This window comes from Drosophila novamexicana, unplaced genomic scaffold (genome assembly GCF_003285875.2).
Source record: "Drosophila novamexicana strain 15010-1031.04,08,12 unplaced genomic scaffold, DnovRS2.1 tig00000024-arrow-pilon, whole genome shotgun sequence".
NCBI lineage: Eukaryota > Metazoa > Arthropoda > Insecta > Diptera > Drosophilidae > Drosophila > Drosophila novamexicana.
In genome coordinates, this window is record NW_020824768.1 from 2,517,785 (window position 1) to 2,535,227 (window position 17,443).

At 43.7% G+C, this 17,443-nt stretch overlaps 3 protein-coding genes across 10 annotated transcripts in view; 2 read left to right on the forward strand and 1 right to left on the reverse strand.

Annotated features, from left to right (window-relative positions):
- Positions 1-598: 598 nt before the first annotated feature.
- On the reverse strand, positions 599-2,260 carry LOC115771077 (putative RNA-binding protein Luc7-like 1). The gene has a single exon (XM_030716629.1). It carries the CDS (start codon positions 2,126-2,128, stop codon positions 818-820), a length of 1,311 nt encoding a protein of 436 aa, XP_030572489.1. The 5' UTR covers positions 2,129-2,260; the 3' UTR covers positions 599-817.
- Positions 2,261-2,422: 162 nt separating this feature from the next.
- LOC115771076 (U4/U6 small nuclear ribonucleoprotein Prp4) lies at positions 2,423-4,529 on the forward strand. The gene has a single exon (XM_030716628.1). The coding sequence runs from the start codon at positions 2,701-2,703 to the stop codon at positions 4,324-4,326; it is 1,626 nt and encodes a 541-aa protein (XP_030572488.1). The 5' UTR covers positions 2,423-2,700; the 3' UTR covers positions 4,327-4,529.
- Positions 4,530-7,568: 3,039 nt separating this feature from the next.
- The window catches only part of LOC115771012 (collagen alpha-1(XV) chain), a 53,317-nt gene continuing 43,442 nt past the window's right edge, over positions 7,569-17,443 (forward strand). For all 8 annotated transcript variants that reach the window (XM_030716519.1, XM_030716520.1, XM_030716522.1 and 5 more), the window contains exons 1-2: positions 7,569-7,608; positions 8,148-8,462. The gene's annotated coding sequence lies outside the window, so the exon portion shown is untranslated. The remainder of the gene's footprint in view (positions 7,609-8,147; positions 8,463-17,443) is intronic.

Below are 17,443 nucleotides of genomic sequence, written 5' to 3' on the forward strand. Positions count from 1 at the left end.
ATGTCTGTAATTAGCGAGATCCCTAGCTTTTCGAATAGGCTAGAGGGTGGACGTTTGGTTTGTTTGTTTCTTTGTTTTTTGTTTTGTTTTTAAATGTATTATGCACTCAATACGTACCCAGAGCTTTACGGCTTTTAGGCTGCAAAGTGACTTCAAGTAGAAAAACGCTTTAAGGTTACAATTTATAGTTTGAAAGAGAGTGTGAGAGAGGCTTACCCTAACGGGGCGACAATACTCGTACGCACAGGGGGCCGACACGCCCCGCAGCCGGGGGACCGTGCTGAGTGATATTATATGTATATAGCTCAATTTGGTTTGTTTTGTTGTATATTTGCTTTGCTGGGCACAATTAGGACTGTAAAATTACTCTGGTTACTCGGGACATTCGGGCTCTACGTACCGTACATTTACAACTCAACTTGCCGGAGTGGGCTGTCGAACTATTAAATTTTCATGTATTATTTACTTAACAATTTGTTTAGTTTCAGCTTACAGTTTTCGTTTGTTTGTTTGTTTGTCTGTTTTTCTGTTAGTTAACACGGATGAAAATCAAAGATAAGGATTAATAATATTTTATAAAAATATCTATATTGCTGTCTAGCTGTGTATTTAAGTCATTTATTAATTAAATAATAATGCAATTAGTTAATTTCTGCTGCTCTATTGTTGGTTGGTATTTTGTTGTTGCTGTTGTTGTTGTTGTTTTTGTTTTTTTTTTTTTTGTTTTTGTTTTCTGTTGTGGTTGGTTATTAATGCTACGTACGTGCGCTGGACACTGCCGTGTGGAACTGGACTCCGTTGCTGCCTCTCCACATATCTAGCGGCGATGGCGTTCGCGGGAGAAGGAGCGTCGCCTGTTGCCGAAATTGTTGTTGTTGAAGTTGCGGCGATCGCGCGGCGAACGATCTCTCGAGCGGGAGCGACGTCTATCATTGCGACGATCATTCGGGCCACCGCCTCCTCCTCCTCCTCCACCACCGCCTCCTCCGCCGCCACCACCACCGAAACGTCCTCTGTCGTTGCGCATGTTGCGATCTCTATCCCTTCGTACATCACGCTGATCTCTATTATCGCGATTATCTCGAGAGTTGTTGTTGTCGGGGCCACCACCACCTCCTCCTCCTCCCCCACCACCGCGTCCGAGGCCGCGCCCATCAGCTTCGCGTCCACGGGGCGCGGCTCGTTCGCTGTCAACTTCTCGTACATTGGCCCGCTCAGCGCTTCTATCGCTCGATCTGTCATTGGTTTGTTTTTCTGCATCGCGCTGCCGCTGGCGCTCCCTGGAACGAGAGCGATGAACACGCGATCGTCGGTCCAGCTCGCGTCCACCTACAAAGTACCGATTTCTGCCTCTGCCGTCCTCTTCGCGATCTGGTATCTTACCCGAGCGCTTAAGTTCTGCCTTGCGCGGTGCTGCTGTCTTTTCCAGCTCGATGAGCTTCTCGCGTATGGTGAGAAAGCCCAGATGCAACTTACCACCAAAGTGGTCCGCCAGACGGATATCATTGTCGTGTATGCCCAAGTAGGCGGAGCACACTTCGCAGACGCGTAGCTTCTGTTGCTGGTAGGTTGAGGCTGGCATTGAGGTTCTGTATTCGTGCTCGGCTTTGATCTTCTTGCCGCGCAGCTCGTCAATTTCCTTCATCAGTTCCATGCTGTCTTCCACTTCGCCAGCTTCTCCAAGTGCCTCGGCCTTGGCCAGCTTTTTGCCAATCTCCTCCGCCAGACTGTGGACTGCATTTGCCTTCTCGGCCACCTCGGCTGTCAACTCCTCCTGCGTCTCCTTCAGCCGTTGCTTAGCCGAATCTGTGCGCCGATCACAATCCGCAATGAATGCTTGCAGATGCTCCATGGCCTCGATATCGTAGTAGTAATCACGCGACTTGGACGCACTTTCGTAATCTGCACGAAAAGCCAGATCATGCACTTTGGGACACTCACCAAGATCCATGCGCGTGGATGCCAGGATGTCGTGTGGGCAACAGTCCAGCAGAAAAGACTTGCAGACGCGTGCATCTGAGAATTTGAGGCCGCGTCCATCGTCGCCGTTTCGCGTGGTTCCCATCAATTGGTCCAGCATAGCACGCATCTGATCTGTTGCCGACATTTTGTTGCTCGGCGCGCTCATTCTGCAGGCCGACTTTAATATTTTCAATTGCCTTTTTCCAACTTAACTTGTGCTAGTGAAAAATAATAAGGCGAGTTGTACGGAAAAGTTCGATTGAACGATTCACTCAGCGGAACGAAAAACTGAGTTTCTTCTGTTAATAACAGTTCATTGGGCTCAGATTTTTCTGCCACCTTGTCACTGTTTGTTTTATGTTATTTACCATTTGTGAACTGTTAATCATCAAAATACTATTTGTTTACATAATTCAACGTTATGTGAAAGTTTTTAAGCATAGAGATTCCACACAGGAAGTTTAGGCATAAATTGGTGAATGAAACTAGTATTTAAGTTTTATTAAACTGTTAACAGGCTCAAAGAACTGGTTTTAAACTATAAATAGCCATGCAATAACAGAACAGTTACGATTACGGCTATACACAACAAGTATCGGTACTTGAATATCAACCCTGTAAAGATTGCAATTGTGTTTTCGATATATCGATGCGATAAACGTTTGCAGTGGCTTTTTGTTGTTTATTTCGTTGGCGTAATTTTTATTTTAAAAATTAATTATTTTGGATTAAAATATAATGTCCGATGACGACGATATTCAGTACATAAAGCGGCAGCGTACCTTGCATTATGGCTCGCTGGAAGAAACAGAACGCAAGCGGCAAACCGCCGCGGCGTCCTCAATTGCCGGCACAATGCCGGCAGCAGCAACAACAACTACTGGCCAGCTGGAAGACATTGATTCGGACGAGGACTATGAGGAAACTAACAAAAAGTCGAATGCCACAAAAGTCGCCATGCCACCGCCCACAGCCGCGTCGCTTGCTAACAAAATAGACGATGACTACTTTGATCTGGAGGGTGAGATGGAGCGCGACAAGGTGGCGCTCCTGGAGGAGTTCGAGCGAAAGAAGCGCGCTCGCCAAATAAACGTATCCACAGACGATTCCGAGATTAAGAACAATCTTCGGCAGTTAAACGAGCCAATTTGCTACTTTGGTGAGGGCCCAGCGGAGCGACGCAGGCGACTCAAGGAGCTGCTCGCCAGCCTGGGCGAAAATGCCATCAAGCAAAAGCAAAGCGAGGAGGAGGAGCGCAAGCTGCAGCAAAGAGAGCAGGAGGCTACCTGGTACCACGAGGGACCCGAAACACTGCGTGTGGCGCGCCTTTGGCTCGCCGACTACTCCCTGCCACGTGCTCGCGATCGTCTGGAGCGCGCTCGGGAGGCGCTCGAAGTGCCCAGCGCCACGCGAGCCGGTCGCATGGTGGAAATGCAAAAGAAGCTACAATCCCTGGCGCCGCTGTGCTCGCAGGTGGGCGATACGCGGCCCGTCAGCAGCGCTGCATTCAACGAGGACTCCTCCCTCCTGATGACGGCCTCGTGGTCGGGTCTGTGTAAGCTGTGGAGCGTGCCCGACTGCGAGCTGAAGCAAACGCTGCGCGGCCATGCCAGCTACGTGGGCGGTGTGGCGCTGCGGCCGGGCGTCAAGCTGGACGAGCAGAATGTTGTGGCCATGGCCTCGGGCGGGCACGACGGTGCCGTCAAATTGTGGGGCTTTGGCAACGAGGAATCCATTGCTGACATAACGGGACACATGCCGCACCGCGTGTCCAAGGTGGCGTTTCATCCATCGGGCCGTTTTCTGGCCACCGCTTGCTACGATTCCTCGTGGCGTCTGTGGGATCTGGAGCAGAAGACCGAGGTCCTGCATCAGGAGGGACACGCCAAGCCGGTGCACTGCCTCAGCTACCAATCGGATGGCAGTGTCCTGGTCACCGGCGGCCTGGATGCTTTCGGACGTGTTTGGGACCTGCGCACGGGTCGTTGCATCATGTTTCTCGAGGGCCATTTGGGCGCCATATTCGGCGTAGACTTCTCGCCCAATGGCTTTCATATAGCCACCGGCTCGCAGGACAACACCTGCAAGATCTGGGACCTGCGTCGTCGCCAGCCCGTCTATACCATACCAGCGCACACAAATCTCATATCGGACGTGAAATACCAGCAGGATGGCGGCAGCTTTCTGGTCACCTGCTCCTACGATTCGACCACAAAGATCTGGTCGAACAAGACGTGGCAGCCGCTCAAGACACTGCAGGGCCACGACAACAAGGTCATTTCCGTCGACGTCTCCCCCAACTCGCAGTACATAGCGACGACCTCGTTCGATCGCACCTTCAAGCTGTGGGCGTCGGATAGTTGATTTCCATACAGACATACACGCTATACTATATCATGCATACATCGGCTGCTTATAGCCTCGATTTGTTATAAGCTCAATTTGTATTTACTGTTTTCGTTGAAACACAATAGCCCAAACGTTTTTTTCAATCTTTCACCTTTCAGTTTTATAACACAATTTGTTATTTTAGTTAGGCGAAACAATGCATTTCGTACGTTTAAGACTTTTGTATAGAAATTGTTAATAAAAAAAAAACAACATTTTGGTACAAACGAAAAGTAATTAAATAATTAATTAAATATAAAGTAAAAATTATTTAAAATTGTAAGTCGGCTTTCGCCTGATAGATGTCTCTTATGTATACAAGTTGTGCTGCTGCCACCTAGTGCAATTCTCTAAATAATACTGAGTACAGTTACTGCCTACAAAAACTCGAAAGATGCCGCTTAATAATGAATAGCCTTGCCGCTAGATGCTGTCAACCAATTCGCCGGGTTGATAACATGGCTAAATAGGCTTATATTATTCAAACTGCTGGCAAGTGTTCTCAGTATTCTTGTCGCATCCACAAGATGGCGTTAAATTGCCCTTACGAGTGCTGCCAAATTAGTTCAAAAAGTAGTTTCATAAAATATACGCAGTTCCCAAATATAAATCGGGTATTTAAAATGTTAGCACTTCAAGCATTTATGACGCTTTCAATTTTTATGAGTATTATTTATTTTATTAACATTTTAACCGGCTCCCTAATAAGTCGATTTGGCCAAACAACGAAACTAGATCATTAAAAACAAACCGCTTGCATTTCATTACCGAGATCAGGTTTAGCCCGTGCCACGTACCTGATGAAGATGAAAGCGTTACGAAAATCAGATAAAGACGTTTGCAGGTAAATTGCTTGATTGTGTGTTATAAATTGTTAACTTCTTAAAATTGAGCCATTAGCACAATCGCAATTGCGGCACACTCAATGTGCTTGGTATCAATAGTCAACGAGGCTTAGACGCTAATTGAATAGGCAAAAGCATTGCAATATTTCTATTTGTTATTGTTTGTTAGCTCAACTCGTCTTTATGCAAATCAGTTGGAAGATGAGATTTCAGATTTAGTGGAGCCGAGTGGAACAGCGGAACAAGTTTAGGCTCACATTGGCAACGGCTTTGTTTTACGTTCGAGTTCAGGCCACGGCCTAAACTGAATTGCTTAAAGTGTTCAACTGGCATTTATTTGATTTGATTTTTTTATTTTTACAATTCCGGCCATGCAACAGGTGCACTTTTTTCGCATGTGCTGATAAAGGCCAAAAATGTGTGCTTGGGCAAAAAAAAGTGTATGCAGATTTGAAGTGCAACACGGCCAATCTGCAGACAAGTACGTATACATAATTAAGCAGCGCGTGTGAAAAAATGCACAATAACCAATCCGAGGCCAGTGGCTATTAAACAGATTACATGTCGGCGCTAAGAGCCGTTTAAGCCCGACGACAGCCACGATAACAACACCAGCTGGAAGTGCAATGCGACAGCAGCGCGGGGCGGAGCCAACAAGCGTGGCAATAACAACGTGCCCAGACAAACAGATGAATGCTCAGGCATGCGGCTGCCAACGAGGGAAAGAGCAAAAGGGGCAAGTGGTGGGGGGGCGCAATGCAACTTGTTCGGCGCCCGCTGGCTTGTGTGTGCTCTGGAGAGGGCTCACATGCGAGCCGCTGGTGCTTGTATAAACGATTGGCAGCCGGCAAACAAACCGTAGGCCGACACAGGCACCGGCTCAAAGATGACAACGGGACGGGCGCGTTGCCTGGCGACTGCCAACCAAAAAGCATTGGTCAAGGGTATTCGACTAGGAGGTACCCTGTGCCCAAGTTTGTGCTGGCTCAACAAACATTCAGTTATGCACGCCTCTAATATTTCTGAGATGTGCATAGAAAAGCGTTGGTTGAAAATCGATATTTATCGATTTGGGCGAAATGCAAAGTGCTACTGCAATAAATTGCTTAACTTATGTGAAGAATATGCTGCCTTTAGGCTCTGAGATCGACGAAAGATTGATCGATTCGTCTATTGATGCTGGCTACGAAAAAACATTCCTTATCGTATCGGAGAAGCCTCCTTCTGCCAGGCACTTGGCCGAGTGCAATATGCCCATTTTGTGCACTCTATTTGGGTACAGGGTATTATAACGCGGGCCCACGATAAGAGAAGCGCTCTTAAAAATAAAGTTTGCCTACTATGCGTATACGTAATGTCGTGTTGATAACGCGTGCAAAAAATTCACACACACTCACACTCATCCTTAAAAACAACAGCAATACAGGCGAGCATAAGGACACTCGATTGCAGTGGCCGGCAATGTTACGCATACGCCACGTGTGACGCTGACGTTGCTGCCGGCGTCGACGGCGACGCCGGCGTCATTTGCCGGCATAAGCTCACGTTCACTCGCTGCTCTCCCACTCTCTGGTTCTCTCTCTTTCGCTCCTATGGCGCCGGCTGGCGTCAACAACTTGTATGAATGTGTTTTCTATTATCCGGCTTTTTTGCTGTTTAACGCCAGGGTCTAACGCCAGGGCCTACTACCCACAGGTAGGGCCCACAGGCCCCACTGCCTACTGTTACTGTACCCTTCGCCCCCCTTACTTTGTTTTTGCAATTTGTATCAACGGCTTTTCAAATTATTTATAGAATTTAAAATGAAGCACAGGTGCGCCGTTTATAGTATATACACACATGTATGCTAGTTGGATAGATATGTTATAGTTGTTGTTTAGCTCGAAAATTATGCTCAGTTTTATTACTTGCCAGTTTCGTATGAATATTTAAAGCAACATGCGAGGCACCTGTGGGATCTCCCAACTGGTCACACTGTCTTACAACCCTTCCCCCCCCACCGCCTCTCTATTTGTGTCTCATTTTCATTTTAGCTACTGTAAGTTGTTTTTGTGACGTTATCGGAACGGAACTAGTCTTTAACGAATTTTAACGACTCGGAAATTCTGCAAAACTATTCCCTATAATCAGACACAAACATATATATGTATATATTTATAAGTCATATTTGTATACTATCTGTCGCTATGTACACAATGCGTTTCAAAAAACTCAGTCGAGAACAGTCGCTGGCGTCAACGGCAAAGCCAACGTCTACGTCTACGTTGGCGTCAGCGTCGACGCCCGTTTGGCCTGGTCGACGCTGGCGCTGGCTGACTCTGCCGCCTCAGTCTTTCTTGTGACGTTCAGCCGGCTGGTCGCTTCGTAGGCGGACATACGACACACGCGAATTTTGTGCCAACGGCTTTTACGCGTGCGTTCCTTATTTTTTGTGTTTCTTTGTCTGGTCCCACAGTTTGCGTTGTAAATACGAGCGTAGCAAAAAATGAAATGCATTGCAAAATGTCTTCATTTTCGTTTTCGTTTGAATAGTTTCAATGTGTGTGTGTGCGTGTGTGTGTGTGTGTGTGTGTGATATCTTGCCGGTTGTTGCTGGTTATGCGCACTTGTCCGTTAGTCTGCTCTAGTTCAGTTTGTGTTTCGATTCCGCGCCTCTCTTTATGCCCGCATTTCCTTTCCAATTGTCGCATCTTTGTTTTAACTTTAACTGCCGTTGTTTATAAAAGTCTTTTGTTTTAGTTCAGCAATAAAGTGCATAATTTATATTATGGGCCACTGTCAATGCCATTTCCGTGGACTGTCCCATTGTGGCTTAACGATCACTAAACACTGACCGCAATGTATGTAAGTGTGTGTGTGTGTGTGTGTCAAGTGTCGCGTCGCGTTTAACCGAGTGAAATATTCCAAGGCCATTGAAGCTATTTTCCATTCATAGTTTTAATCGATTTGCAGCCGCGTCTGCCATGTGATGTGAACTAAGGCAAAATTATCTAAATAATAAAGAGATAAAATTTACATAGAAAAGTTCATGAAATTAAGCCCCTAAACAAAGTCAACACAGACACTGTTAACGTCAACGTCAAAGTCAACGTCAACGTCAGCCACATCCGTATCCGTGTCCGTATCCGTGTCCTCTCAAGGCGCCTGACAGCGGTACGGAATCGGAAGCTGTTGCCCAGAATTATGCAGCATTAGGCACGGCGCGACAGAGTCCGAGATATCCACAACGTGCAAGCATTACGCACACATTTATATATCGGAGCTGAGGTAAGTCAGTTAATTGATCGTCTATTTTTATAGATTACCTTTAAAAGCAATTTGTGCTCATAAATGAATTACGCAAGAACAAAAACACTTGAAGTCAGTTGCCAAAACGATTTCCGGCTGCCATTTATTTGCGTCTATTGTTTATTGGCCAATTCTTTATCTTTGGGGCTCGATAATTGTTATTTACCCACTAAATACTGAGCCCAGATTTTATAGTCTTTACTTAAGCACATTTTTAAATATGTATATGGCAGCAGCTGCAGCATCTTGTGCTGATTTCGCACGCTCCTATCAATTCATTCATTCATTCATGGGCCAAAGATAGAGGATGTGTGGATGGGATGGGATGGGATGGAAAGGGAATGGCAACAGCAGAGAAGTGAAGGGAAGAGAAGAGAAGAGACAAAGACAAACAAAATAGTATGAGCCGTGAGGAAACGACGACGACAACGAGCCGCAAATAAATTATGCATATTTGCGCGGCTTATTTAAGAGTATATATTTGCATACGAAATCCACTGCCGATACAACTCTTGTATACCCTGTATCAATGCGTCAAGTTTGCCTACCACACAAAGTACAGCAGTATGACATATACTTACATAACATTATGATATATGCATTTAATCATTGAATGACAGAGATTTATGCAATTAACGCGTTATCAACTTGTCAATTCAATATTCATCTGTTTGACCAGTATGTCAATTGCATTTCATATAAAGCATAGTGAAAAGTAACAGAAAATTAGCAAAAATAAAAGTAACTTAAACCATAAAAAAAAAAAAAAAAAAAAAAAAAAAATATAAAGCATGCCTTGAATTTCCTGAAAGTGCAGAGATTGACTGCGTATACCCCTTGTCTGCATGCCTCTCTAAAGGGCATCAGGGTACAAGCGTATCGGATGCAAGCGCGACGGATGCTCGTAACTGTGATTTGATGAAATCTAAAACGATTCACAATATACACAGCTGCATATATATGTTTGTGTACGAATATCTATGTCTTTAAATATGCCAATTGCTGCGTTTCACTTGGATTTATGGTCTTTTTCTTTAAAAATTTGAGTAGTTCGCACCTTGCCTCATCAATTTGATTGATTTATTGAGCGTACTAAATGTTGTCAATAATACGGAGAGCAACTTGTTATTAGCTTACGAAGCCCAAGTGTCATGCACAAATTTATTGATTCACAATAATTGCTCACTTCAGCTCTAAAACACGCACACACACACATACACACGTCTTTTTTATGGTTGTCTCGTTTTACGGCCGAAACGGTAATAAGTCTAGGCACAATCTTGTTTAACACATTGTACTTGAGAGATGAAAAAAAAGAAGTCGAAGATAACATACCCTCGCAGGCATACATATTTGAGATATTTGCTATTTATTTAAATAGTTAATTAGCTATTCATTGGATAGATCCTTTACGGGTTATATAATACGTCAGCTGCTTAAAAGAAGTCTTCATTGTCAGTTATATGAGATAATGGTTGAATGTGAATAGATTGCCTGCTCCATATAAGTACTATACATTAATATTGAGAGACTGACTAGCTAGCTTAGATATAGTCAGATGGATGTATGGTATCTATATCATCTTAGCAGGTCCTGATCAAGAACGGGTATATATAGAAACTGAACCAATGTGGCAGCTGAACACGTTTCGCTTATTCCCAGATTGATTTGACATTTCATTTGTGGTTGATTGTAAGAATAATGTTGTCTTGTAAATTTGTGTTTTGTGCTTTAGCAACTATGTATTTGCCCTTCTCAATATGCGCACACCTGCTAAACAGCTTGTCGTGTAGTTAAATTTGTAATGCGGGTTTCGGCTTACTTATTTTAATTAAAAACGATTCTTTTGCTTCCTTTTGCTGCAGGAGCTGGGGCAGGCGCAGGAGCAGGCATTGGGGTTGGGGCGGGGGCCCTGCCAAAGCGGAACAACTTTGAAAAATGTTGGTTAAACATTTGTGACTCCTGCATAACATATATATTTGTGTTTCTGTGACATGCATAACAATTTGGGCCAGTGTTGTTGTTGTTGTTGTTGTTGTTATTTCGCCTAATTCTCTGGAAGCCAGCAGCATTTGTAAAACAAACGTACTTTGATGTACGACACATAAAACATCTGTATGTTGCGATGTTTCAAAGGGAACAGCGACGACTAAATTAGTTGGTCGTGTCAGGAGTGTGCCCGGGTATGCGGCAGCTCCTCTATAGAAACGGAACTTGTACACATAAACTTTAGGCGAATTCAAGGGGTGATACGACCCGAACCTGCGGTTCGGCTTAGGTCTACTGTGGGCTACGTGCTCGACAGCTCGTTGATAAAGAAATATTAATCAACCAGCAGATGAGAAGATGCTGAGATGTGTTGTGACTCACTGAGCAACTCATAGTCCATTGAAAGTGAAAATATACAATTATAATTTACATTCAAATTGCTGCGATCTCTCTATGCATGCAATTTGGCTCCAATGACACTTGGCTAAATGCTGCGGACATGGGAAGTGCTGACTCAGCCGAAAGTGACAACAGACGGGCAAAACAATAATAACAAGACGATGTTGTAATAGACACATAGAACTCGACAAGCTTCCAATTGGGTCACTTCTGAATGGGCTGCGGCTGGGAGTCGCACTTGCGAAATATTTAAATGAGGAACATGCGCGTGGCCAAACGGCTGAGCAAATTGGACAACTTGTTGCTTGACTTTGACTAACGCGCGTTCACAATTCGAATTGACTGTGACTACACAAAATTCCAGCCCATGATCCACAGACACTCTACCCAACAGTCTGTCCCCGCACCGCAACCCAACCCAAGCTCTATGCTGCTAATGCAATCAATATGCACGATGTTGGCTCCTCCATCCAATGACCAGTCGGGCGGGCAAAATCTGGTAGCAGGGGGCGGTGCCAATAATTTGCAGGCTCAGCATTCAAAGTGGCTCTGTAAAGTATGGCAAAATATGAGACGAAGTGCATTACAGAATAACAGGTTTGATGAATCAACAAAGCGAACTACCCAACAACTGAAAGACGTGCCCCGACATTGTTGGCATAAACATATTTGAATATATTATGCACATAATCGTGGAGGAAGATTTAGTTTCGGTATCGGTATTATGCAAACGATAACGCGTGAGTTATTTGTGGGGGGCGTAGATTTCTTTGATTAGGCTCTATAACTAAAGGCCAAGTAAAAGCCGCATATTTGGCTAATAACAATTTCGCTTTCCCACGACAAGTTGGCATCTAGCAGCTGATAAAGTTGTTAAGGCTGTGTTCGCATTGCCTTAGCAAGAAATATAAATATAAAAATTACAAATTTAATGGGTTTCACTTGTCAAACACATTGTGCCACATTTATTTCGACTTTAGCTAGTTTATGTTAAACATATGTGGGACCTAAAATTAAATAGGCCCTGTCTATATGAGTTACAATACGAAACAGACTGTATTGTTCGAAACGGCATGCCGTCATGGCTTGACCTTCATGATAAAAGCGAATGCGATTGCGAATGCTCATTTATTCATACTCCCTGTCCATTCCTGCCTCTCAGGTCAATGTACATGCGCGCATCATAATGGAACACATATATGTGGATATGCTAGTGTAGGGGGCATCATATTTTGTAAATAACTGAACATTTGCGCACGAATCGAACACATTTTGTTTTTGTTGTTTATGTTGCACTTGGCATTGCACCCTGTTGCCCACGCACATCGAGTGCCTCTTTGTTGCGGCCCGAACAATGGGCATTGTCTCAAGCTTGCCCAATAACCACAAAGCATTGACAGCAATAAAACAAAATGAGCCTCAGAACAACGCCGTATTTTATTTAGATGCATTTATAATTTTCAGTTGATTCGCATTTATAAAGAAAATAAATACAAAATCGTTAGCTTTGTAGTCTAATAGTCAATTTACTGGCCTGTCAGCTGTCGCTCGAGTGTCATTTAATTGCCCTTGCGAAAATCTTAATAACAGATATTTAATATATTCATAACGCTTAGCGCCGTCACCTGTGCCGGCGCCTCTGACTGGCCCGCCCACCGTTCAATAAGGCAATTGTTGCGACTGTCCGTTTAAAAGAGTCGGCCAAAATCAAAGCCCCAGTCAGAGTCAGACCCGACCAGACCAGTGCAATTTTATTTCGGCGCTTATCTGGCCAGCTGAATCGCAAGACAATTAGCCAAATGAGTTGGCATCGATTTGGACCGGCTCTGGACACTGGCCAGGCAGCACTCGTGCCAAAGCTTAATTAATTGTCATGCATTGTTTGCGTCTCGTCTGGCGCCGTTGATTTGGCGGCATTCCAACTTGGCGCACAGATCGGCGCGATTTGATGGCGATTGATAAGGCTGTGTGTAAAGTCGGTAGCTGGAGTTAACTTTTTAAATGCGAACCGAATGCTCCAATACCACATTTCTGTTGCTGCTGATTTAGACATTTTGTGTAAATTGTCATAAATCTTTGCATGAGTTTTAATGTTGCAATGCGTTCATTCAAAATATGCGGCCCGACTTGCGGCTCAGCTGCTGGCGATTGTGGTTGTCCTCCAGCTGTTTGGATTGCTAACTATGTAGCCCGAAAGCCAGCCAGTTGCAATTTATGCGAGTTATGCAAACTCATTTATTGGACATCAATTTGACGTAATGGGAATTAGTATATATACAATTTGTGGACTAAACTTGTTTATCTGTGTGCAGGGACTGTATTTATATTGTCGGCGAGTCATTAAAGTCGAGTTATCAAAGTCGTAAAATGGGTATGAATCACTTGCAGAGTCTGACAAAATGATGTTGTTTGACTTAGTTGAAATTCGATAGACATTATAGCTTCAGGTCAGATGAAATTGATGCCAGTTGACTCTCAACATGTATGGCATTGACAAAGGGAGACACTTTCAACAAAATAAAGTACATATAATCTGCTATGATATTGCTCTAAAGGAATCTATGTGTCCATATGCAAGTTGAGTACATTTTGCATATATGTATCTTGATGTAAAGGGGACCCGTATTGATTAGCGCCTTTCTATTCGATTCTCATTAGTTGAAGTGTGGCCTGCAGAGTTCGTTGATATTTTTATTATCCTTTACTACCTTTCCTTCTCTTTTCTAGTCTCTCTTCTTTACTCATCATCCTTAACCCTTATTTTAACTCTCTCGCTCACTCTCTGTATCTCTACTGTATTTATCTCTTTATTTCGAGCTTTTTTAATTTTTTTTGCAGTTTTTGTGGTGAGTGGGGAACAAAGACTTTTCAGTGAAGCTCTAGCTCGAACACACTTACACACACTCCAAGTGCACTAAATTATTTCGTTGATGCATACTTAGAGAAAATTAATGGGTTTCTGTAGCTGTCAATGTGAATAATTCCATTTATTATGGCAACATGTATGTAGCTTTATATTTGATGAGCATTCGTCTGATCTATAGATGACCACAGAAATGTTTACAAAAATAGCGATCGGAGAGCTTTGTTGGAAAGGGTAACATAAAATTTTTTAAGAAATGATATGCTTGTCATAAATTCCCGTTTATTGCAAAGTCTTACATAATATATACTATATATATGCATGTATTTTTACGCTCGGCTGGAAACCAGGCGCCTTCTGCAGACAATTTGCTCGCGGGGCTTTTAAGTGCCAGCCGCCAGTTGTCTGCTTATCACATAAATTACTAAAGTTGCGTATACGAGAACACACACACACATGTGTGTGTGTATTAAATTGAATAAAGAATATAAATAATCTCCGAGTCGAAAACAATAATAGGCATTAAATCATTTCTATTGTAATCTAAGCAATATTAAAGTATTTATTTGTAATATATGTAAATACTTAGACTGTGACTTTGCATGTGACAATGAACTAAATCCAATTATTCAGCTCAGACATATTTCACGTACACTCACATATTTGTTAGATCACGTCATTATCTCCCCGACACGTCACTTAGCTACGCTTGTTGTTGTATCAATGGGCACGAGGAGGCGCAAATATTCGTGCCTCAATTTCAATTAAGATGCGCAAATGGCCTGCAGAAGTAAACCCTTGACTAACTTATTGCTGCCACTCGAATTGTGTATGTGACTTATCGGCGCCCATCGTGAAATAACTTCCGTTTCCTGCTTGGCAAGCAGCATCAGCTCTCCAGTGTCTCAACTGGCATATGAATGGGCGCCGTAGGCAGTCGACGTCAACTAGGTGCTTGACCTTTGAAGCAGGACTCGCACACATCCCCAATGATTATTAGCGCAAGTCGTACCCGCCAGGCGTAGACGCTACTTTATGTTTGCCCATGCCAGGGCTAGCAATCAGAATCATCAGCCAAATGAGTATTAACTTCCGTTCTATCTGGCAGTAGCTAATAGAATTTTGGTGCTTGTCCACCTCGATGACAGCCATTGATTGGCAATCAACTTCAGTCAAATGAGTTTCCCTTCAATTGGTTCGGTTTTGTTTCGGTTCGTTTCCCTCGACGCGAGGCGCCTTCGGCTCCCGCAGATTCGCAAGCAGCTGCAACCACACTGATAACGGGCTCAAAACCGCAGCCACTCCATAAATATCCAACTCCTACGGCTCATACTTTCCGTACTACGGCTACCAGTAAACGGCCTGCGGCCACGGGATAATAGCCGTATTTATGCATACGCCAACGCACCAAATGCCAAGGGGCTTTAATTCTCGTCGGATGAACACCTAACTCGGAGAGTACAGCCAGTTCGCAGGGTGGTTCTTCAATTTACCATAGACTTTACGGCCAAATTACTTTAACACCCCATTAAATGGCCCACTGGAATGCATATTAAATATCCACAAATTATCTTGTGTAAGCTGGAATATGATATTTAGTTGGAATATGTTAATATGATCCTTTCTTATGGATGGAAATGCTCAAGCACATGAAGATATATCCAACTTCATATATTAAGTAAAGTATATATTTCTTAGATCTATAAACAGCTGTGCCGATTCGGCCATCTCCATTCGTTAAAGGCCTTGCTTCTCATACTCATTTACAAAGTCAAAAGGGTTGATTGATTTTGAGCAATGTCCGTCTGACTGTGCGTCCTTACTTCAAAGCAAAAGACTTGAAATGTTTAATATATATAGTTAAGCATATCCACGTTAGACAAGATGTTAGGAACTGAATATGAATTTAAAAATATTGCTGAGCTCTTTTACAAATTTATCCAAATTACTAGTAAATCAATAGAACTTGGCTGGAAGCATGTCTTACGCCATAAAAATGTATTGAAACTACCTTAAACTTATTGAAAAAATAATTTTTAAGTTGTGGAGCAGAGTAAAAGAGCACAGCAGCTGCTTAGAGTTTGCCTTGCTGCCTTGTTCAGTACAGGGTATTCTCTAGTGATCTCCGATTTGGAAACATTTTAAAAATCATATCTAAACAAATGTAAACCTGTTGCAATCGAGAACCTCGTCTAACGAAACCGTTTTATATGCTTAATCGGCGACATATACGAAAACGTGGCTATTTTTAATGGGCTGAAAGATGCGTTCGTTTGGTTTTCATAATATTAAATTTGAGGAGGCGCAGAATGAATATGAATATATTTGGACATTTCAACGCCAACCCACAAGGCAACAAAGTGGAATTGGTAGCGAGCATTTTCTGAACTTTTGCCCCATTTCAAGTCACAAATCGCCATGCGTGGCTGCGGCTGGCTGACTGCCAGACTACATGGATACTACTCAAGTGTATATCAGTGTTCCAGACGGCACGCAATGCTGCCCAACTGGAGGCCGGCTAGCAAGCCAACCTTGAATTTAAGTTCGAATTCGTGTCCTGCCCAGTCAACGCACTCTCATATCTTAAAAGAAAGAGTGAGAGTTCAGCTAACCAAACCGTTGCCCGATCAGTGGGATCAAAAAAAAAAAGAAGAAGGACAGCCAAAATATAATCCACGAGGCAACATGCAATTGGCAATCAGACAAAGAGATGAAGGGGCTATAAATATCCGCAAGACACATTATAATGACAGCAATAAAGAACATGATGATGACTCGGCACACCCCATTCATCAGCATCGATGAGATGACTCCGCAGGCACAGGCACACGCACAGGCAGAGAGGCGCACGCAAAGGCTGAGGTACAGAGTCAGCGGGAGCACTGCCTTCATCCCCATGCCTATATTAATGCCATCCCGATCACTCATTGAACTGCTTTGCCTCCATGTTCGCGTTGCGACAACGTGTTGCACATGGCTGCCACTGGACGTGGCCCACAGCTCTAAGTGCAATATGAGTAGCACTCGACGCTTGAAGATTATTTAAATCGCTGCTGGCAACAGGCTGGCAATACGTTTGGGAGCTGGCGACGGGTTCCATGCCGCTGCTGGCAGCTGTTGCGACTGGGAAAGGGAAACTGAGAACTGGCCCCCTCCCACACATACATATTTGGCAGCCGATGTGGCTGCTGTTGCTGCGGGGGGAGCTGTTGATGGTATGCGGCTAATTACCGAGACACACACACACACACAGACACACAACTCTCCCGACTGGTCTGTGGATTGTCCGGCTATCGAGCCTGGCAACCGTCTAGCGGAATCGCTTTGTGTGCCATTTTTGGCTCATGTTTATAACTTGATTTTGTTGCGCTATTTGCGCGGCAGCAGTTTCTATGTATGTCATTCCCTCTGCTGGATAAACCGAAGTCTTATTTAGTTTTTATGCTGCAGCTGCTGCTGAAAGTGAATTCAGGGCGCCATTTCGAAAGGAATTAACCCAGTTAATAAACGTGGCGAATATGTAAATAATATCTAATGGCAAAGGCGACTACAAAGCAAACAAAAGAACTCTAAAGTTCGAAGCCTACACTGCGCTGCATAAATATACACACACCCAGAATTACGCTTGGGCGACATTGCAAATTAATGCCAATGTATTGAATTAGAAATTGTTTAAATTGATTCATAATTAATCCAGCATGCATATGCT

Coding starts and splice junctions, on each gene's coding strand:
- LOC115771077 (XM_030716629.1), bottom strand. CDS start 2,128: ATGAGCGCGCCGAGCAACAAAATGTCGGCAACAGATCAGATGCGTGCT.
- LOC115771076 (XM_030716628.1), top strand. CDS start 2,701: ATGTCCGATGACGACGATATTCAGTACATAAAGCGGCAGCGTACCTTG.